Source organism: Sapajus apella, unplaced genomic scaffold, assembly GCF_009761245.1.
Source record: "Sapajus apella isolate SASKATOON/1434 unplaced genomic scaffold, GSC_monkey_1.0 scaffold2, whole genome shotgun sequence".
NCBI lineage: Eukaryota > Metazoa > Chordata > Mammalia > Primates > Cebidae > Sapajus > Sapajus apella.
Genome location: NW_022436942.1, coordinates 2,037,819 through 2,061,909, shown reverse-complemented (window position 1 = coordinate 2,061,909; position 24,091 = coordinate 2,037,819). Strand labels below are relative to the sequence as shown.

Genomic DNA, 24,091 nt, shown 5'->3' with positions numbered 1-24,091 from the left:
GTTTATAATATTCTCTGATAGTAGTTTGTATTTCTGTGGGATTGTTGATGATATCCCCTTTATCATTTTTTATTCTGTCTATTTAATTCTTCTCTCTTTTTTTCTTTATTAGTTTGGCTAGCAATCCATCTATTTTGTTGATCTTTTCAAAAAACCAGCTCCTGGATTCAATGATTTTTTTGAATCTCCGTCAGTTCTGCTCTGATTTTAGCTATTTTTTCTCTTCTGCTAGCTTTTGAATTTGCTTGCTCTTGCTTCTCTAGTTTTTTTAATTGTGAAGTTAGGGTGTCAATTTTAGATCTTTGCCTGCTTTCTCTTTTGGGTATTTAGTGCTATAAATTTCCCTCTGAACACAGCTTTAGCTGTGTCCCAGAGATTCTGGTACATTGCGTCTTTGTTCTCATTGTTTCAAATGACTTATTTATTTCTGCCTTAATTTTGTTATTTACCTAGTAGTCATTTAGGAGCAGGCTGTTCAGTTTCCATGCAGTTGTGCAGTTTTAGTGAGTTTCTTTATCCTGAGTTCTAATTTGATTTCACTGTGGCCTGAAAGACTTTTTGTTATGATTTCTGTTATTTTGCATTTGCAGAGGAGTACTTTACTTCCAATTATGTGGTCAATTTTAGAATAAATGCTATGTGGTGCTGAGAAGAATATATATTCTACTGATTTGGGTGGAGAGTTCCGTAGCTGTCTATTAGGTCCACTTGGTCCAGAGCTGAGTTCAAGTCCTGAATACCCTTGTTAATTTTCTGTCTCATTGATCTGCCTAATATTGACAGTGGGGTGTTAAAGTCTCTGACTATTATTGTGGGAGTCTAAGTCTCTTTGTAGGCCTAAGAACTTGTTGTATGAATCTGGGTGCTCATGTATTAGGTGCATATATATTAAGGATAGTTAGCCCTTCTTGTTGCATTGAACCCTTTGCCATTATGTAATGCTCTTTTTTGTCTTTTTTGATCTTCACTGGTTTAAAGTCTCTTTTATCAGAGACTAGGAATGCAATTTTTTTTTTCTTTCCATTTGCTTGGTAACTCTTCCTTCATTCCTTTATTTTGAGCCTATGCGTGTCTTTGCATGTGAGAATGGTGTCTTGAATACAGCACACCGATGGGTCTTGACTCTTTATCCAATTTGCCAGTCTGTGTCTTTTAATTGGGACATTTAGCCCATTAAGGGTTAAGGCTAATACTGTTATGTGAATTTGTTCCTGTCATTATGATGATACTTGGTTGTTTTGCCTGTTAGTTGATGTAGTTTCTTCATAATGTCAATGGTCTTTACAATTAGGTATATTTTTGAGGTGCCTGGCACTGCTGTTTCCATATTTATTGCTTCCTTCAGGAGCTCTTGTAAGGCACGCCTGGTGGTGACAAAGTCTTTCAGTGTTTGCTTGTTTGGAAAGGATTGTATTTCTCCTTCACTTATGAAACTGTTTGACTGGATATCAAATTCTGGGTTGAAAATGATTTTGTTTAAGAATATTGAATATTGGCCCCCACTCTCTTCTAGCTTGTAGGGTTTCTGCTGAGAGGTCTGCTGTAAGTCTGATGGGTTTCCCTTTGTGGGTAACCCAACCTTTCTCTCTGGCTGCCTTAACATTTTTTCCTTCATTTCAACCTTGGTGAATCTGATGATTATGTGTCTTGGAGTTGCTCTTCTCAAGGAGTATCTTAGTGGTGTTCTCTGTATTTCCTGGATTTGAATGTTAGCCTGCCTTGTTAGGTTGGGGAAGTTCTCTTGGATAATATCCTGAAGTGTGCTTTCTAACTTGGTTCCACTCTCCCTGTCACTTTTAGGGACAATCAAAACATACATTTGATCTTTTCACATAGTCCCGTATTTCTTGGAGGCTTTGTTCATTCCTTTTCATTCTTTTTTCTCTAATCTTGTCTTCATGCTTTATTTCATTAAGTTGATCTTCAATTTCTGATATTCTTTCTTCCACTTGATCGATTCAGCTATTGATACTTGTGTATGCTTCATGAAGTTCTCGTGCTGTGTTTTGCAGCTCCATCATGTCATTTATGTTCTTTTCTAAACTGGTTATTCTAGATAGCAATTCCTCTAACCTTTTTTCAAGTTTTTTAGCTTCTTTGCAGTGGGTCAGAACATGCTCCTTTAGCTCAGAGGATTTTGTTATTACCCACCTTCTGAAGCCTACTTCTGTCAATTTGTCAAATTCATTATCCATCCTGTTTTGTTCCCTTGCTGGCAAGAAGTTGTGATTCTTTGGAGGAGAAGCATCATTCTGGTTTTTGGAATTTTCAGCATTTTTGCACTGGTTTTTTTCTCATCTTCGTGGATTTATCTGCCTTTGGTCTTTGATGTTGGTGACCTTCGTATGGAGTTTTTGTTGATATTGATACTATTCCTGTTTGTTAGTTTTCCTTCCAACAGTCAGGCCCTCCTCTTTCAGGGCTGCTGAAGTTTGCTAGGGGTCCACTTCAGACCCTGTTTGCCTGAGTACCACCAGTGGAAGCTGCAGAACAGCAAAAATTCCATTCTGTTCCTTCCTCTACAAGCTTTGTCTCAGAGCTGCATCTGCCAGATGCCAGCCGGAGCTCTCCTATATGAGGTGTCTCCCAGTCAGGAGGCACAGGGGTCAGGGACACACTTGAGGAGGCAGTCTTTTCCTTAGCAGAGCTTGAGCACTGTGCTAGGAGATCCATTGCTCTCTTCAGAGCGAGGAGGCACGAACATTTAAGTCTGCTGAAGCCGTGCCCACAGCTGCCCTTTCCCTCAGGTGCTCTGTCCCAGGGAGATGGAAGTTTTTTCTATAAGCCCCTGACTGGGGCTGCTGCCTTCTTTCACAGATGCCCTGCACAGAGAGGAGGAATCTAGAGAGGCAATCTGGCTACAGTGGCTTTGCTGAGCTGCAGTGGGCTCCACCCAGTTCAAACTTCCTGGTGGCTTTATTTACACTGTTAGGGGAAAACCGCCTACTCAAGCCTTGGCAATGGCTGATACCTCTTCCCCCACCAAGCTCAAGCATCCCAGGTAAACTTCAGACTGCTGTGCTGCCAGCAAGAATTTCAAGCCAGTGAATCTTAGCTTGCTGGGCTCAGTCAGCATGGGATCCACTGACTAGACCACTTGGCTCCCTGGTTTCAGCCCCCTTTCCAGGAGAGTGAACGGCTATGTCTCATGGCATTCCAGGTGTCCCTGGGGTATGAAAAAAAAAAAAAAAAACTGCAGCTAGCTTGGTGTCTGCCCAAACAGCCTCACAGTTTTGTGCTTGAAACTCAGGGTCCTAATGGTATAGGCACCCAAGGGAATGTCTTGGCCTGCGAGTTGCAAAGACCATGGAAAAAGCATAGTGTCTGTGCCAGAATGCGTCGTTCCTCACTGCACGGTCCCTCACAGCTTCCCTTGGGCAAGGGAGGGAGTTCCCTGACCCTTTGTGCTTCCTGGGTAAGGCAACACCCTACCCTGCTTGCCCTCCATGGGCTGCACCCACTGTCTAACCAATCCCAATGAGATGAACTAGGTACCTCAGTTGTAAATGCAGAAATCACCCCCCTTCTGCGTTGATCTCACTAGGAGGTATAGACCAGAGCTGTTCCTCCTTGGCCATCTTGCCAGCCACCTCCACCATGACTATTGTTAATAATGTTGCTGTGAAAGTTGATTATGAAAATTATTTAATAGGTCACTTTTGTCATACCCAGCTAAAACACAGTCAAGAGGCTGGGGGAAAGGTACTCAGGGCACATAACATTGCTCCAAGAATGTAATTCTCTGCAAACCTGGCTGCTGAAACTGCCTGCTGTAACTTGAAACCAGTTTTACCTAATGCCTACTCAAACAACCTGCTGCTACTCTTAGTTTTACCCACTACCATCACTCACCAGTCAGAGCTCACCAGCTCTTCAGAACCTTACTAGTGCCAGTGAATGTTCTTTCAAAACGATTAAGTAGGGGCCAGGTGCAGTGGTTCAGCCTGTAATACCAGCACGTTGGGAGGCCAATGCTGGTGGATTGCTTGAGCTCAGGAGTTGGAGACCAGCCTGGGCAATGTGGCAAAACCCCATCTCTACAAAAAAAATAGCCAGGTGTGGTTGTATGTACCTGTAATCCCAGCTACTTGGGAGGCTGTGGTGGAAAGATCACCTGAGCCTGGGGAATTCAAGGCTGCAGTGAGTCATGATGACACCACTACACTCCAGCCTGGGTGACAGAGTCAGATCCTGTCTCAGAAGACAAACAAACAGAAAAACCAATAAGTAACATTTCTTCTTTTTAAAAAACCTCCAACCTTCTTTTTATTCCTCAGACATACTCAAGGAAGACCACTCAATCTATATGTATGTCCTGAACTACAATTCTTGCTTCCCAAAGAAAATGTTTTTAATTAATGATTTATCTCTATATTTTACTTTACTTCAGCACTTCAGTGAACATGGAAGTGTGCACATCTTTTCTGCATACTGATTTCAGTTCCTTTGGATACAGACCTAGAGGAGGAATTGCTGGATCATATGGTTTTCAGTTTTCAAGGAACCTCCATATTGTTTTCCAGAATGGCTGTACTAATTTACAATTCCACCAACAGAGTACAAAGGTGCCCTTTTCGCCACACCCTTCCCAGCACAGTATCTTTTCATGTGCCTCTTTGTGATTTTTAAAAAATGACTGCACATGTATAGTATTCTATCACATAGTGCTACCACAATTGCTTCAACCACTCTTGCACTTTTGTTATTCTAAAGCAATGCTACAATTAACATACACCTATTTAAGAAGTAGCAGAAAATTATATCATAGTGGTTGAAAGCATGGGCTCTGGAGTCAAGCTGATAGATGAAAATTCCAGATACTCTACCTGATAGTTATAGAATTTTTATGTTTCTTAACGTCTCTAAGCCTCAGTCTTATTGTGTAAAAGTATAATATGAATAGGTAATAATAATAGGTTGTGTATCAAAGGATTGCTATAAACATTTGAAATTAATTTATACAAAGCACTTAGAATAGGACCTGGTATATAACAATCTTTCAATAAAATTTCATCATTATTGTTGTCTATTTCATTAGAATTGATTTTTAGGAGTAGAATTCATTGGTCAAAAGGTGTGTTTTGTTTTGTTTTGAAACAGAGTCTCGCTCTGTCACCCAGGCTGGAGTGCAGTGGTGCAATCTTGGCTCACTGTAACCTCCACCTCCCAGGTTCAAGCAATTCTCCTGCTTCAACCTCCTGAGTAGCTGGAATTACAGGTGTGCACGACCAAGCCTGACTAATTTTTGTATTTTTAGTAGAGAGGGAGTTTCACAATGTTGGCCAGGCTGGTCTCATGACCTCGGTGATCTGCCTATCTCAGCCTCCCAAAATGCTGGGATTACAGGCATGAGCCACTGTGCCCAGCCAAAGTTGCGTATTTTTGAAGTGCTGGTACAAGTTGCTAAATTTAGACTTGGTATTAATATTTGTAAGTTAATATTTGTACTATCATTACAATCAATAATGTTTCTGTGGGTGGAAATATGTGAGTTGTTTTTAATACAAGAGGCTAAATATAAATATTCTTAAAAATCTTATATTTTATATTTGGAAATAATGTCAGGAGTCATCTATTCAATCCTGTATCAGTGAGGATAAGCTAGTGTATACTGTAGTAGCAAACAATCCCATAAGCTCAGTAATTTAAAGCAACAATAGTTATTTCTCACTCATGCTACATGTTCATTGTAGTGAAGTGGTTGAAGGGTGGGTGTATGCTCCTTGTAAGTCATAGACTGTGGTTAACAGGAACTCCATCTAGATAGATGCTTCCACGTTTACTGAGGCAAGAAAATGGGAAAATGGAAATAAATCTATTGACTTTCAAGGCTTCTGCCTGAATGGGACATGTGTTAGTTCTGCTCATATTTCATTTGTCAAATAAGATATTGGCCAACACCTAACTTCAACAGGATTGGAGAACTATAATCCTACTCTGTGTTCAGGAGAGAAGAATTGGTGTATTTGTGAACAGCCTTAATGACTGCCACAAAATCACTTGGGGTTTGGTTATTTTCACTTTTGAAATTTAGATGCTATGTATTTTTTGAAATAGGTAATGTATTTACCTGGTTCAAAATTCAAAAGTCACAAAATGTTATAGAGTGAAAAGCCTATGTTATTCTAGCTTCTTCCTTCCCTGAAGCCAACCAGTGTTAACAATTTTCTTGTGTTTCTTCTAGAAATATTCTATATCTATACTACATTGGCAAAAAATCTATCTCTGTGTGTGTGTGTGTGTGTGTGTGCGCGCGCGCGCGCGCGTGTGCTGACTCTCCTTTGTTTGCCCTCAGATTCAGACCCTTATGGATCTGTTCTATGCCCTAGGGAGTTGACATTTATAAATGGATCTCTCAAGTTCCCTTGCCCTCACACTTATAGTTGAGTTTAGCCAATGCGAGACATCAATAGGAGATTGAAGAGCAGGAGAGGAGAATTTTTGGGCTATTCTCTCTGCTTTAGAGCTATAATTTGGGGCACTAAGTCTCTTTAAACACAGCTCTTGCTGGTTAGCCCTTCCTCTGGATTTTTTCCTCCAATTCTCTCTGCTTTAGAGCTACAATTGGGGCACTAAGTCTCTCTTTAAACACAGCTCTTGCTAGTTAGCCCTTCCTCTGGGTTTTCATCTCTCACAGGTTTCTGATAACACCGTTCCTCCTTTTGCCCCATAGGCCATATGAATAATGGCTCCCTGCCATTGCTAGTTAGTCCCTGGGAGACTCAGCCTCTCTTTCTCTCTTATTAAAGCCGCTTGATGGAGATATAATTCACATGTCATACAACTTACCCACTTAAAGTGTACAATTTAATATCTGAATATCTTCTCATATATTGACAGATGTGTGTCAGTCTCTCTTTGTGTTTCCTTAACCTTGTTTACTCCTTTATAAATAGTCCCCTCATTGAATTTTCCTTCTGTTTCTTAAGGAAACTGAAAGCATTCAGTATGCTTTCTGTTTTCTGCTGGGACCCTGTTCCAACAGGGCAGCAACCATTCTGCATTGTAGATGCTGAATGAATATTTGTTTCTTTAATAAATAAATGCAGAATTTGTTAATTTGAATTTAAATTAATTATACACACAGTAGTATGCTGGCTCTGGCTTATACCAACTTGGGAGAGTCAATTGTTTATAAGAATTTCATCAGCTGCTAATTAAACACAGCCACTATTTTAAAAAAATTAATTTGCTTTATTACTTTAATAAGTTAAATAAGTTATACAAAACTAATAACCACTAAAAATTAATCTCTTCCAAATTATTTCACTACATTTCACTATTTGTGCTCTTGAGATTATTTGCATCTACTGTATACATATGGTAGAAATACTATATAATGATGTACATAGAGGTATGTGTGTCTCTCCAGAATACATGGAAACTCTGTATTCCATGATGACACGTTGGTATCTTGAAAATGGCCATTTCTGCCACAGAAATCAGCAAATGATACAAATCAAAACTTAATTCTTTGTTTTGTAGATTATCTAGACTTATGAAAATGATAAAAATATTAATAATACAAATTAAACTTCAAAGTTTATCATTGTGAATAATGGAACAAAAAATTGAGGAGATATCCTTCCAGTATTTTAAATTAATATTTGATTCAGCAAAGAGGTTGCATATCACTGATGTGCCAGTGAAGCTCTGAAATATGTCTACCTGTTTCACTTTCATCTCTTTTGTCTACCAACATTTATGAAACTACACTTATGGGGCTGGTTGTTGAATATTTACCAGCACAGCACTGTATATAAACACCCACACACATCCACCCACACACAGCCTCTGACACAGAGTTTAGATACTATTCTGTATTACCCATAGAGCTTTCTCAATCCTTTTTAGGTTTGCATTTAGGTACCTTATTGATGGATATTTAGACTGCAGTCTTTTCCTGTTACAAAATAATGCAACAATGAATCAGTTATGAATCATCTATAAATGCATTTGCAATGTCAATAGCTATTGCTAAATTGCTATCTATGAAAAGTTTTACCAATTGATTGATACTCCTACAAGTAATATATATCTGTTTTCCCACACCCTCAGCAACATAATGTGTGTCAAATGTTTTGCATTTTGCCATACCATCATTATTAATGATTGTTAATAATCCATCTAAGATTTTTAATGCAATTTGCTAATAAAAGGCATTGATTTTTGCATTTAATAGTTATTGCAATTCTCTTTTAAACAATAGCCTCTAAGTAATTTGAGAGACAGTAACATTCTTTTTTTGGAGACACAATGTGGGAAGCCACCTTTCTCAGGAGCAGACTGATCATGCCACAATAATAACTGGAAGCTGTAAAGAAATATTTACAAGTAGCCTATCTTGGCAGTAGAAAGGCACAGCACTGTTTTCAAGACTTCTGCTAAGAGTAGGATAGGCTAATAATAATTAATCTTTTGGCTCATTGTCTTCAAAAACAATATGGAGGCATTCTTCTGGTAACACTGGAAAAAAGAGAAATGTCAGCTTACAAAAGAAAAATGTCTGTGTGAATACAATAATTGCATGGCAATGCTTGACAATTCTGTACTTGAGCCCCCTGGGCTCCATGTTGTAAAGCTCCGCTGGGAAGGCAGAGGGGAGATCCAGAAAAAGGAGACTTGTTTCTTCTAAGATGAAGCCAGACACTCTGCAAAGGACCTACAGAACTTTGAGCACAGCTTCCACATAGCCACATGTAGCTATCAACCAAGGTTTGAGCAGAAAACTGTGAATTCATATAATTTGACTTGCTTTGCGTATCTCCTTTTCTCTTTTCCTTTTACACTTCAAAAAGAGATAAAAGTCTTCTGTAGATATAACTGACAAAGCCTCAGTCCTTAAGGATTTAAGGATCTTAAGACTGGGCTGGAAAAAATGCATAAGCTAAGAGTAAGACCTGCCTGGCCACATTTCCTTAGCCACATTGCTTATGGATTGTCAGACTTTGACTCACAGCTCACAGCTTAGTAGCTCTGTGACACTAGGGAGTTACTTGACCTTCACTTGCCTCATGTATAAAATGGGGATAATAATAGTTCCAACCTCATAGGATTATTGTGGGGAAATTAGATAATCCATGTAAGGTATTGAACCAGTGCTTAACATATACATGCTATTGCTCAATGTATGCTATCAATTATTTTAATAGAAATGTATATTATAAATTGTATGTGCCCTTATTAAGCAGTAGAGATTTCATCATTCACAATAGATATTTTTTCTGTTGCCTTTATGATGTTCTGCGTTAAAAAAAAAAAAAAAAAAAAAAAAAAAACCACTAGATATTCCTATATAGAGATCATTGGTGAAGTAGATCTTGGCTGAATAGAGTGGCTGAAAGTAGAAAAACAGTGCATTTCACAACCACTAGAATAAGGCTTTTTCTGTCTGGCTTAGTTACATGATACAATTGAGTCTATCCAGGCTTAGTTTTAAGTAACCATTTATTTTGCTGAACAAAATTAGAGCTTGTATGCATTTATTATAACATGTATCCAGGCCCTATTTAATCTCCTAGGAGAAGAAATGTACTAGATAATACCCTGGTGTCATAGAAGAGCTTGTCCAACTTAATTAAATAGACCCTTTATTCCTATACAGTAGGTTAGACATTCTGATTCTTTCTGATGATTCTGCATTGAAATTTAGCTGACCAGGGAGTTGGTTATACATAGCATGGAACACCTTTATTTTGTCCACAGTTTAATTATGTATAGAGAGTAGAAAACAGCTTTGGTATGAAGGCCTAAATACAGCTAAGATACAATGAGCTGATGACAGAGATTCTCTCTCTCTCTCTCTCTCTCAATGTCTCTCTTGTGTTTTAAGTAGCAACGCAACTGCACCTGATTAGAATACTGATCTTTGAAAAATAGGTTCAATTCAAATCAAGAAACATTTCTCAAGGACACAGTTATCTGCAAGGTACTGTGCTGAGTAGTATAAACAATAATAAGACACAGAAGGTAATGTCGTTTCTCTCAAGAAGTCCCTATTTAAGGGAACAAACAAGTTCAGAACAGACAGTAATAAAACATGGGAAGTGCTACACTAGTCGTACAGAAAAAAATGATATGGGAAATATGATAAAGGCACTAATTCCACAGGAGAGAAGGGAGGAAGGTGCTAAGGAAGAGTTTGCAGAAGTGACATTTGAATTTGATCTTGGAGGATTTCCAAGATTTTTGAAGAAGCAGAATGGAGAGAGATAAAGAAACAGCATGAGCAAGGGCAGAGAACCTTAGTAGTCAGGATAAAGCTCAAAAGATTTGCTAAGACCCAATTATAAAGCATTTAATGGTCTTCTAAGATTGCCTGGGCTTTATTGTGAAAATAATGGAGAAAATTGAAGGTTCTTAGTTGGGGCAGATTCAGTGACCTGAACAGGTTGAGTGTGGGGTAAGGTGCGTAAGAGTGGGGACACAGAGTGACGTGCTGGCAGGGAGAGTGTGTGAACGGGGAAAAGGGCTTGAATTGTAACTCTGGAGAACATCTCGTGGTGGCTTGTGGAAGAGAAACATATGAAGGAGCCTCCTAAGAACTGACTTTTGAAATTAAGGGAATCCTCATACAAGCATAGGAAAGCAAAGAAAGAGAGTGACAAGGAAAAGGAATCCATCAACAGTGTCAACCACCATATACAGATCCAGAGAAAAACAAAAAAGAAAGATATTGGGTTGAGCAACTAGACCATTTTTAGTGCTCCTTTGAGACCACTTTCAATAGAATGAGTAAGGTAGAAACAAAATACCATGTCAGACAAGGAAAAATAATACAATACACAGGAAATTTAAAGATAGGCAGGAGTTGATGTTGCATCTCTCAAGGAGGGTAGTATTTAAAAGCAACCAATGGAAATTATGATGAATAGGAACTAAAAAGGTCTAATCCCCAAAACCAGACAGACGAGAAACATTTGGAGAATGATGTCATCCTGCCTCCTTGGGTGATATCACTTTGTTCCTCAGATGTTTAACCCAGCCTGCATGAGTCAACATCTAAATTTGGGCATAAGGAGAACTACCTTTTGTGCTATGTGCCAGTTCAGAAGTCTGTTTTTGCTAGTCTGGATTAGCTCTGCCAAATTATTTTAGGCTTATAACTGCATCAACAGCCCATGGAAATTAATCTGTTTAATATCACATAGCTCTAATTCCAGCACACTTACTTTTATGCAATGTAATCTTAATTGAGTTTTTCCCCTTTCCATTTGGAAGACACAAGGTTTATATTTACAAGTACATTCACAGCAGATTTTGAAAGGCAAAAGTGGAAATGTCAGATGCAACCATATATAGAATCCAAGAGCTTATATAGATTACCAAGCATGACTAGAATAATAGTAATAACTTTGTGAATTAAGTGCCTAGTGTTTGTCAGACAATTTTCATTGAATATCTTTGGTGCTATAGCCCTAAAATGTAGCTATGATTTCCAGCCAGAAAAGATTAAGTAATTTGACCACAGTCACTCAGACAGCAAGTGGAAGAGTAGGGACCCAAAGCTAGACCTGACCCCAAAGCCCATGGTCTTTCACCACTCTGTCCTATCTTCAGAATACCATGGCACCCATTAATGCAAAAGATGTCTGGGTGCAGTGGCTCACAACCATAACCCAATACTTTGGGAGGCCAATGTGGGCAGAGCACTTGAGATCAGGAGTTCAAAACCAGCCTAGCCAACATGGTGAAACCCTGTCTCTACTAAAAATACAAAAAAAGTTAGCCGGATATGGTGGCACGCAATTGTTATCCCAGCTACTCAGGAGGCCGAGGCAGGAGAATCGCTTGAACTTGGGAGGTAAAAGTTGCAGTGAGCTGAGATCTCACCACCACACTCCAGCCTGGGAGACAGAGCAAGGACTGTCAAAAAAAAAAAAAAAGTGAACCAAGTCATATCAGTTATGTGATATATGACATATCACATATATGGCATATCACATAACTGTGATATGTGATGACCAAGACACTCAGTGCTAAAAGCTCTTTTTAGATGTAAATTATTCATCTTTCATTTGGAAGTAAATATTTCAAAATGCATGTGGTTGACCAGACTCAATAGTAAATGACTTTGTATTTCTAATGGGATATCAAAGGAAAAGGTAAAAAAGGAAAGAAGATAGAAGCATTACACAACAGAAAAAATGTCTGAAAGAAAATTCAGAATTTAAGAACAGCTGGCGATGGGTTTGTATAAGATCAAAATTTTCTGGAATCTTGAACTATAGTGATTCTTTCTAAGAAAAAAATCAGCTCACAGCAAAAGAATCTCCCTACAATTATTTCCCATTCCCACAAGCATTGAAAAAAATTTTTTGCATATTACACAGAGAAGTACTGCTTGTTTTTCTCAGCCCCTCCTTGTTAGACCAGGCTGTGATGGGAAGGGTGGCTTAGCTTTGGAGACCCCCTGCTTAGAGAGCCTTCCCTTGGCACGGAATCTAAAGTAGTCTCCCAGACAATCTCTAGCACATCACTGGGTTATATTTTCTTCATAGCAGTACCTGAAATTGTTTTGTTTACTCATTTTTTCATTGACTGAATTGCCCCCACTAAATTTAAGCTTGATGAGAACAGACTTTATCTCTTTGGTTCACACCCAAACCTGAAGAATTCAGAACGGTACCTAAGACAATGCTTCAAAAAGAATTTACTGACTCTGAATGAACGAATCAGTTAATATTGCCAAGGGCACAATCATGTGAATCCCCAACTTAAAGTGGAGATCTACACCAAAGAAATAAGTTTTGGATCTCTCCTAGAAGGAAGAAACAGTTATGAGGGTGGGGAGTGTTTGTTTATGTTAATGAGCTATAGAAGGAAAACTCAGAAAGATGGTGTGGTAAAAAGAAATATCATTCCCAGTTCTTTTTTTTTTTTTGGAGACAGGTGTCCTCCAGGCTGGAATGCAGAATGCGGTTGGTGCCATTACGGCTCACAGCTTCAACTTCCCCAGGCTCAGGTGATCCTCCCAACTCAGCCTCCTGAGTAATGGGGACCACAGCCATGGAACACTATGTCTGGCTAATTTTTCTATTTTTTTGTAGAAATGGGATTTTGCCATCTTACCCAGGCTGGTCTTGAGCTCCTGGTTCAAGACAGGGGGACTCCCAAAGTGCTAGGATTACAGGTGTGAGCCGCCATGCTCCGCCAGTTCCCAGTCCTTGGCATAGCTTCCAAAATTCCCAGAATTTCCTGAGCAATAGGGGTGATTAAAGCATTTTTCGTTATTCATTACAAGTCCCTTTCAACCATATCTAAATTTATGCTAATACACTGGTTCCTGGTGGGCCCCTAGATGGCTTCAAGATAGGGGCTGGTTGCCAGAGGAGCCAATCATGTGATAAGAAGACTGGAATTTTCAGCCTCCCCACTACCCCCAACCTCCAGTGAGGGGAAAGGGGCTACAGATGGAGTTCAGTCACTAATCACCAATGATTTAATCAATCATGCCCATGTAATGAAGCCTCTATATATTTAAAAAAAAAAAAAAAACCCTAAACAATCAGGCTTGGAGAGCTTCTGGGTTGGTCAACACTTCGAAGTGCTGGGAGGAAGGTGGGGACCAAAAGAGGGCTTAGAAACTCCTCCCCCATCCCCCCTACCATACATTGCCCTATGCATCTCTTCCATTTGGCTGCTCCTAAATTCTATCTGTTGTAAGAAACTGGAAATAGTAAGTAGATGACTGTCTTGAGTTCTGTGAACCTGAGGAGAGGGTTGTAGGAATCCCCCTACTTTATAACCAGTTGCTCAGGAGTATGGGTGGCCCAAACTGGCAATTGGTATCTGAAGTGGGAGCAGTCTTTTGGGACCAAGTCCTTAACCTGTGGGGTCTGCACTCACTCTAGGTAGACAGTGTCAGAATTGAATTGAATTGTAGAACATCTAGTTTGTGTTCAAAGAGTTAGAGAATGGAGTGATGTGAGTGAAAACCCCATGTTCGGTGTCACAAGTGTTGTGAATAAAAACAACTCCGAGATGGCTTACTACAAACACATGAATAGAGCTGGTTCTGAAGAATCTCCTTCCTCTTAGGAGTGAGTAGTCCTACAGATATATGTCCAAATTTAGCTATCTTGGATTTAAGGCAAAAGCATACTTAGTTCAAAGTCTTATTGTTGCTAAAATAGCAGGCACGTGAACATTGTGTAATGATGTGCTAAATATGTGCAAATAATTAAAATGAATTATTCATATTTATACCTCATGTGATATTGAATGTATTATTGTCCAGTATTTTTTTTGGGCGAGGGGGGCAGAATTTTAAAAGCAATTTTGGACCAGGGGAATGTTTTATGCTACTAAGGCCTTACAGTATGGAATATCCTCTCTTAGAGCTCTATATCTTGGAATGATTCTAAAAAACAGAAATAACATGGTTGGCATCCCTTGCTTTGGTATGGCTGAATACATTAGGCAGATAATCTTTTTTTTTTTTTTTAAGAGTCAGGGTCTTGCTCTGTTGCATAGGCTGAACTACAGTGGCTCTCTCATAGCTCACTACAGCTTGAACTCCTGGCCTCAAGCAATTTTCCTGCCTCAGCCTCCCAAATAACTGGGACTATAGGCACACACCACCATGCCCAGCTATTTTTAAACATTTTTTGTAAAGACGAAGTTTTGCTATGTGACCCAGGCTGGTCTCAAACTTCTGGCTTGGTCTCTCAAGTGCTGGGATTACAGGTGTGAGCCACTGTACCTGGCTAGATTATCTTTTATTAAAAAGTCCATTCATTGAGTTAGAAAACACAGTCAACCTCCACCTGACCTGAACCAGATAGAGTAGTAAGAGGCACATGGCCTCTCACATGCCTTTATACTTCTCCCTAATAAATACCTGCTTATTGCACCAAACGGCAACCTGGTATGTTTTTGGACAAGTCTTTGAAAAAACTATGTCTTCCTAGTTAAAAATAGTTATTGTGCCGCTGAAAACTGGGAAACTACGTACATAAAATATGTGTACATATGTATATTTTCCCACAGCATTTTCTAATGAGAAATCATCTAATCGCCCAGGCAAATTATCAAAAATTGAAGAAGGGAATATTGAAGTATGAAGAAGCTAAGTGAAAGAAAGCAATATGATGAACAAAGGAGGAAAAGTCATAAAGACCTCTGATTTTAGCCAACAGAAATACACCATTTGTATATTCCTCCCTGGAGGAGGGAGGATCCACTTTGAAGATGGTTCATTCATATGCCTGGCAAGCTGGCAGGAATACTGGCCAGTGCCGACTACAGCTGTTTGCCAAAGGGGATGATCATCCTCGACATGGCTCCTCCATAGCTGCCTGGGTCTCTTCATAGCTTAGCAGCTGAGTTCCAAGAGGGAAGAATTAGAAATTTCCAGTCCTCTTAAAAGCTAGGCCCAGAATTATCACAGAATCATTTATTCTGTTTTCTGTCAGTCAAATCAGCCTCAGGCCTAACCAGATTCAAGAAGGAAAAGAAATAGACTCCAACTCAGAAATGGGCTTGGATGACTTAGAGAGTGACAAGGAATTTGCAATTATTTTTCATTTATAATTCATTTGTTTATTAATCAATCCTCGGGAGTTTTAAATGTATGTATGTAGATGTGTATATGTTTTCTTTTACAAAATTCAAATCATACGGAAAAAATACGACATGAATTTTTATTATATCACAGTCTCCTATGTCATTAAATATTTTTGAAAAATCTATTTTACTGGCTGTATTATATGGATTTACCATAATTTATTAATGATTTAAAATTGTCTGGAAATAAAATACCTTTTAAAATACAGTAAGTTGCTAATAGTTCTATATCCATGTGGTTCTATTATGGGCGATTTGGATTTTTGTATTGTACATGTTCCTGCATTCCTACATTTTCTTTTTTTTAATTCAGTCTCCATGAAGACTGCCAAAAATTGCCAATGCTGACTATATTGCAAGTTGTCACAGCAGGGTATTGGGAAAAGTTTTCAATTAGCAATAATCACGCCTCAGATAGACCTCATTGGCTATGATACTGCCACTGCACAAAGCTTGCATTCCTATATTTTCTGCCATGACATACACTGTAATTTTTTTTATCCCGTCAGGTGCTACTGTGTTCCTGTCTGTGTTGTTCCAGAACAATCTCTGTTCTAAGTCAAGGTGTAGAAGAAGCCCTTCCCTTAACTCTGCTAAGCTTTGTCATGCAATCTCATGGTGTCTCCATAAGACATCTGAATTGAGCCTTGAAACGTAAGTAGGAGTTCATCAGGTGAGGGATAAATACATTTTGCTAGTCTACCGCTCTCCCAGATGGACTTCCTTTTCATAGCTTGATGAAATGAGTTATACCAGTTGATGCTGGGGTTGCCTGCCTGCACCTTTAATCTTGGTTGGGGCTGGAAACTCCTTGCTACTGTAGCAGCAGCCTCACATCACTGCCTCTGTCAACCAACCACAGCTGGAGTAGAAGTATGAACTGGACACTGTAAAGGAAATTCTTGTGTGACTGCCACTATGAGAACCTTGGCATTTGAGGTAGACCTTGTGGCACTGCAGGCCACGGGCTCTTGCACTGTATTTATAATCAGAAAAAAAAAGTTAATAATAGAAGTGGCATTGTATCTGGAGTCTGATTCATAAATCTTGCTCACTGTAGGCCCAAAACCATTAAGTTCTGACTCAAAAACCAAGAGTATTTTAAACTAAGGGCTTCAGAGCTCTGAAATGCTAGAATGTCTTTCTGTGAATAATGCCTTCCTTGGGAGCAAACCAAGAAATACTCCAGTGTGTTGGCAAGTAGTCTTTCCAGGGGCCAACATTAGGAATTCAGACTGTCCTATTTAAAAATGATAGAGTATTGATATTTCAATTTCTTACACAATGGCTGATTAAAACTAATTAGCATAGCATATGTTTGCAGTTTTACCCCAGAGGCCATGATAAATCAGGTACAGTGGTAACTACTTCTTGCTGATGTTGACATTTCTCACTGCTTTGGGTGGAGTGCTCAGTATCTGTGATAAATGGCACAAATTTCCTTAGAGAAAAGGCGCTTCCTACATCTGATTATTCTCTTTAATCCTATAAGTTTGGGCAGAAATTTTTTTCAGGGCTTTATTTTTAGGACTTATTTAGAAATCTAGAATGAGAAAATGTCTCATTTCTGAGATGTGTATGTATAGGGGTGAATATGTGTATGTGTTTCCTACTTCTGAGTCACACTGTCCAGGAGAAAACAAGGGACAAACCTTAAGGGGGCCCCATTATGTGTAAAACACTGTGCTGTGTGCTGAGCCAAGGTGCCACTCCTTGACCACCAAAGCACCTGGGTCCCCATCTCACCAAGTGGATATGTGTCAGTCCTGCACCTTGAAGAAAGCTGGTAAGACCAGCAGAGTTTCCTTCAACTGAACAATCCTTTAAATAGTGGTCCTGACCTTTCCAGAAGCCCAGCCTTCTGTGGGATGTGTTAGAAATTGCAGCCATCCTCAGCTCCACAGCTTGAGGCTACTTCTTAGCCTTTTCTCAGACCATCCTATCCTTGAATATGTCCAGGAGCTTTCACCACTGCACTAGTTCTAGCTCTCCCCGACATCCTCATCCAGTAGCTTCCATGCCTAACACCCCACTCCATTCATATTATTAAAAGTTTCTTATTGATGCTGTAAGAAATTATCACAAACTTGGCAACTTGAAGTCACAGAAATTTATTCTTTTGTAATTCCAAAAGCCAGGAGTCTAAAATTGGTTTCACTGGGTGAAGTCAACGTGTTGGCAGAGTGCTTCCTTATGACTCTAGGGGAATATGTTTCCTTGCCTTTTCCAGCTTCTAGAGCTGTTTTCCTTGCACTTTTTGGCTCATGGTCCTTTCCTCCATCTTCAAAAGCATCATTTTTTGTAGCATCATCTTCAAATTTCTATCTCTTTCTACTTCCATCTTCACATCATCTTCCCTCTTAGAAGAACCCTAGTGATTACATTGGGCCCACTTGGCTAACCCAGGACAATTTCCCCATCTCCAGATCCCCAACTTAACCACATTTGCAAAATCCTTTTTGCCATAGATGTAATAATGACAGGTTACAGAGTTTAGGACATGGACATCTGAATATCCATGGTAAAGCTGGGAGCCACCATTTAGTTTACCAAGTCATTTGATGTTGGCCAGCCACTGTTGCCTTAAGGCACCTAAATTAAGCATGCCAGAGCTTCTGCAGAGTGCTCTAAAGTATGTTACTATATATATGAGGTGTGATTTTTATTGTAGAGGAATAGGACATGAGAGCTGGAAGCAGAACATTGTAGCAGACAGACTATCTAGATTTCAATTCTAGTTCCTGTCTCTTAACCACTTAAAAGCTATGTGGCTGGACATGGTGGCTCAAGCCTGTAATCCCAGCACTTTGGGAGGCTGAGGCAGCAGATCACCTGAAATCAGGAGTTTGAGACAAGCCTGGCCAAAATGGCGAAATCCTGTCTCCACTAAAAATACAAAAGTGAGCCAGGCATTGTGGCACACCTGTAGTTCCAGCTACTCAGGAGGCTGAGGCAGGAGAATCGCTTGGACCTGGGAGACAGAGGTTGCAGTGAGCTGAGATAGTGCCACTACAGTCCAGCCTGGGTGACAGAGCGAGACTCCATCTAAAAATATAAATAAATAAATAAATGCAAACCATGTGACCCAGGGAAAGTTATTTGTCCTCTCTAAATCTGTTCCTTCATCTACAAGCTGACTTCTGTCTCCCAGCATATTGTAAAGATAAAATGATGCAGTGCTTATGAAGTCATTAGTACAATATGGAATATATAGAAAAATATTCAGTAATGATTAGCTCTTATTACTAAGAATAGTCTGTCTTCCTTAAGAGATAAAAGCAGGAGGCTTAGAAATAGTAAGTGATTAATCTTTGCCTCATCCCCCCACCCTCAACCTCAGGAGCTATAAACAGAGCAAAATCCCAAATGAGACACTGGAGCTACTTGGAGCCAGCTGAGAAACCCATTTCCCCCAGCTGCCCAAATGCAGCTGATGTTACCTCACCACTACTGCAGTTCACACCATCCCAGAAGGGCCTCTGAGCCATGCGCCTTCCTTTCTCCTTCAGTCCTTCTGAAGGGAACCAATGCCTTGACATCCATAGTACTTGCCATTGACCCGTAAGTCCTTGCCAGTGTCCTGCAATTCTCCCCATACAGCTCTCAAACCCGTCTTGGCAAATGCTTGCTGCAGGCATTATTTTTATGAATGGTCCACTGCTGTAAATCTCATTACTGCTGCCTACTGGGTTTGGATGTCTAATTTCTGTTTCAGAATTAACATGTCCCAGGCCAAACTTTTGAATACCCCCAACCCAACGATTCCTTCCTGGATGATCCTCATCTCGATAAATAACATCACCATGCTTGCCAGCTGTCGCTCAGGACAAATACTGACACCACCCAGCCTAAGGCACCATCATCTCACATCTGGAGTATTGCTACCTAACAACTCCTTCTGCTTTCTTTCTCTTACAGTCTCTCTACAACATGAATCAGATAATATCACTTCACCATTTAACCCTCTCCCATGTCTTACCACTACTCTTAAACAAAATCCATAGTCCTTATCATGGTCTACAAGTCCCTGCAAGATCTGGCCCCTGCCTACTTCTCTGATTTCATTTCCCACAATGTTTTGCTTTCTCACAGCTCTTGAGCCATAATGGCCTTCTTTCTTTTTTTCTTTCTTTTTTTTTTTGAGACAGAGTCTCACTCTGTCACCCAGGGTGGAATGCAGTGGCGCGATCTCGGCTCACTGCAACTGCCTCCAGGGTTCAAGCATTCTCCCGCCTCAGCTTCACAAGCAGTTAAGACTACAGGTGTGCACCACCATGCCCAACATAATTTTTGTATTTTTTTTTTTTTTTTTAGTAGAGATGGGATTTTGCTATGTTGGCCAGGCTTGTCTTGAACTCCTGTCCTCAAGCAATCCACTTGCCTCAGCCTCCCAAAGTGCTGGGATTACAGGTGTGAGACACTGCACCCAACCTGGCCTTCTTCTTATTCCAGTAATAACCTGTGCATGCTCCTGCCTCAAGACCTTGGCCCATGCTGTTTCCTTTGCCTAGAATACTTTTCCCCCTAGATAGGCACAGGTTTGTATCCTTACTCCATTCTGGTCTTTGCCAAGTGTCGTCTCCTCATAGAGGCCTTTCCTTACCACCCTATGTACAGAAAGCATTCTCATCACTTTATTTTCTTTAGAACATCATGTTATACACTGTGCTGTTTATTATCTTCACTCCCACTAGATGGAAGCTCCATGTTCACCATTGCATTTTTTTAGCCCTTAAAACAGCACTTGATTCATAGTTTGTACTGGATACATATTTTTTAATTGGAAAATTGCTTTCTATGTGCTAGGTAGTGTTCTACATCTTTTATAAGTATCAATTATCTTAATCTCTCTAGTAGCTTTATGAGATAAGTACAATTATTATTATTATTTTAAGACAGAGGTTCACTCTGTCACCCAGCCTTGACTTCGGTGGCACAATCTTGGCTCACTGCAGCCTCCACCTCCTGGGTTCAAGGCATTCTCCTGCCTCAGGCTCCTGAGTAGCTGGGACTACAGGCGCCTACCACCATGCCTGGATAATTTTTGTATTTTTAGTACAGTTAGGGTTTCATCATGTTGTCCAGGCTGGTCTCAAACTCCTGACCTCAGATGGTCCACCTACCTCAGCCTCCCAGAGTGCTGGGATTACAGGCATGAGCCACCGTGCCCAGCTGGTAAGTGCAATTATCTTTCTTTTAGAGTTGAGGAATAGCTTCCCTTACGACCAGCTTGATCTGCAAGCTTCCATTGGTACATGATCACCTTTCTCTATATGTGTGTCGAGCATTGTGGAATAGGTACTTTTGTGAATATATCTGTCTAGTACCAGCCTAAGCATGCTTTTCTTGGGAAAGATAACTTGCAGGATTGCATGAGCTCTGCTACTTTTGTGTTTGTAAGGTTCCCCCTGGTAAACTGTATTTTGCATTCATACCATGTGTCATGAATGGAATGTATGTTCATACCTTCTTTGCATGATGGTTAGATATTTCTGTATTGGATTATGTTGTCATTCAAAAAGAAAGCATGACTCTAAACCAATAAAACATGCCATGAGGATAAATACTGTATTTATAGAAATTCTTAAAATGGATTCCAATCCAATGATACCCTATCTCCCTGCTCTGTGTCTAGCCTCTAACTGGCATTCTACCTCCTTGAAGAGTAAGCTGGTTAACACATCCTTTGGCTTGACTGAAAGGCCACCTGTGTCTGTGACTGGACTTTCTAGAAGCTCTAACTTCTTGCTTCCCATCTGGGCTCCAGTGAGCACTAACTTCACTGGATGAAGGTGTTTCAAGAAAAAGTCAAAATCCCCTCATGTCTAAGAGATCAGTACATCTGAATGAGATACTGATATTCTACCCCTTCCCATATATGCCTAGAGCCTCTTTTTCTGGAAATTACTTCTGCTAGTTCTAAGCCATTTGGTTTCTTTGATTTTTTCCCCCTACCCTCCTAGGATTGCACTTATTTTTATTTACTACAAAAATATGGATCAAAGAATTCCACATTCCACTTTGTTCCCATCATCCCTCACAGCTATTTGCTTTGTGGATGTGGGCCAGTTTTAGCTTTCTTTCTTTTTTTTCAAACAGCAAGTTCTTTTAGAAGCTATATTGTCATCCATTGGTTTTTCTGCAAAGTCTGTGTTCTTTGGTATTTCTTAGAACCATTTAAAATATCCTGTTGGATAGGATTTTGTCCTGTGGAAATTCTATTTGCAATGTTTTTAAATTTAGTTTAAAAATACACATATACACACACAGAGTCTTTCTCTTCTACCATCCACCCTTCTTTCTGTTGTTCATTAGCTTTGGCTACAGAGGCATTCTAGAGTTTAAAACCTTCCAGCTCTGTCTCGCTGATTGGGATGCTCATGCTACAAGGAGAAAAGTCCTAGGAGATGAGCAAGTGCAGTGGAGCTGAACTTTAACGTGTGAGGTGTGGAAGTCAGGAGGTCAGAACAAAGCTGGCTGCTGCTCTACCGTGTGTTGGGCCGGGCTCTCTGTCTCTGGAAGGTTCTCCCGAGGTGTTTGTTGACACTGCAGCATTGTAGGAGAGTAGAAGTCAGCAATGGGCAGGTTGGGGCAGTAACTGAGTAGCAGAGACATTAACAACCCAAATCCAGTCCTGGCACAAATGATAATGGGATCTTTACTTTTCTTCCTTTTCTTTCCCTCATTCCTCGCTCTGCTCCTCACCTTTCCTCTCCTTGGACCTCATACTATCTTATTAGCTCTCTTCTTTAATATAGAAGAAAATGCTGGCATGAAAAGGAACTATTCTAAGACTAAACTATGTAATTGAGACAGAAAACTTGATGCTATTAGGACAACAGGGGCAGCTTAGCAGAGCTGTCTTGTTGAGCTTTGCTCTACAGGGCAGATGATGACTGTGGTCTGCTTTCCTTCTCCTTAATTCCAGTCCAGACTCTTGCAAGGAAATAAGAGGTAGATGAGTTGAGAAATACTGCTGGGATGTAAGTCTGCTCAGTCTCAGAGTCCAGTTCTGCTTTTGCAAGTCTCTTCCATAGACAGGCTGCAGTTCTTTCCTTTAGTCATGCCACATGTGCATCATGTGCCAAGTATTGTGCTGGGGCTATAGTGGTAGTCAATATAAAAACATTGCCTGCCCTCACACACCAGCAAGGAGCAAAAGCTGTTGAGGTAATTGCAAGGGTAAATAGTGTTGCCCAAAAGCATATTAAGGATACAATGGAAGCAAGCAGTGGAAGCACGCAGTCAGAGAGCTGATCTGGTCTCCTTTACCTGTAGGCGTGGCCCTGCCTATATTATCAGCCCTTGTCCAGCTGCTGACTCTTAGAATCTGACTTGCCAGCAAAGACCTAGGAAGCCCTGGGCATCTGTGTAAACTGGCCAATACAGCCTTCCCCAGGTACCTACCATGTTAATGCAGTAAGTCTGGGCTTTGATCAGTTCCAGAGTCCTGCACTCTAGTTCTTTTGCCCTTTCAAAAGTTCTTCGTTCTTGCCAAGTCCCTCCCCTACAAAACCAAGTCCTTTTCTAATACCTTCAGCCACCGGCTGGGCTCTTCTGAGTCGGGCCATTTCTCCATCCACCTGACTTTGATTCTAGCCCGTCACTGGAACTCCCACTGATGTGGCCCACACGTTAGATTGAACCAACCTGTCTAAAGCAAACTCAAGCTGGACCTGGATCAGAGAGAGTTTCCAGAGCTCCTTCAGTTCACCCTCAGTCCTTACTCTTCTGGCTCCTGGTTTTTCCCCTCTCCTTTTTCTTTTTGCTGTGATCTAACAGGCTTTGTGGTTGAGTCTGAATGTGACACTCTGGGCTTGTTGGCAACAGAATACCTATTGATTTGTTCTTTCTCTTTTGCACACATTGTTACGTATTGAACAATTAGTAAAAAAAAAAAAAAAAAAAAAAAAAAAGCCATGAAACCCACCATGCACTATTTTGAGCACTGAGGAAATGCCAGTGAACAAAACAAAGATCCCTGAACTTCCATACATGCCCATCCATTCTGTGTGTGCTGTCTGTGAATGTAGGGCTTGAAAATCAGAGAGACTCTGATGTGAGATCAGTCAGGCCCTCTACTCAATATACAACACACACTGTACTTCCAAATCTCCAAGTTTCTTAAGACCAAGGGGCCCAGGTTTTGCCTTATTTCCATGCCTCTCACTTCCACCACTGAAAATGAATCCAGTCAGGCACAGTGGCTCACATCAGTAATCCCAACACTTTGGGAGGTTGAGGTGGGAGGACTGTTTGAGACCAGCCTTGGCAACATAGACAGACCCTGTCTATATAAACATAAAAAATAAAATAAAATAATTAGCTGGGTGTGGTGCTGCATGCCTATAGTCCCAGTTACTTGAGGCCGAGGCTGGAGGATCACTTCAGCTTGGACCTCCCAGGTGGAAGTGAGTTGTTATTGCATCATTACATTTTAGCCTGGGTGATAAAGATTGACCCTGTCTAAAAAAAGGAAAAAAAAAAAAAAAGGAAATGAAATGAATCCCCATGTGGACTGTTT

The 24,091-nt window shown here is 40.3% G+C and overlaps 1 protein-coding gene and 1 non-coding gene across 2 annotated transcripts in view; one reads left to right on the top strand and one right to left on the bottom strand.

The window, feature by feature from the left end:
• LOC116555400 (liprin-beta-1-like) overlaps nt 1-24,091 on the top strand; it is a 67,046-nt gene that overhangs the window by 34,201 nt on the left and 8,754 nt on the right. The window contains exon 3 of the mRNA XM_032283908.1: nt 16,077-16,221. Coding sequence (XP_032139799.1) covers nt 16,077-16,221 — 145 coding nt within the window. The remainder of the gene's footprint in view (nt 1-16,076; nt 16,222-24,091) is intronic.
• On the bottom strand, nt 15,881-16,021 carry LOC116528276. Its single transcript, XR_004258962.1, has one exon. It is a non-coding gene; the product is annotated as a U4 spliceosomal RNA (small nuclear RNA).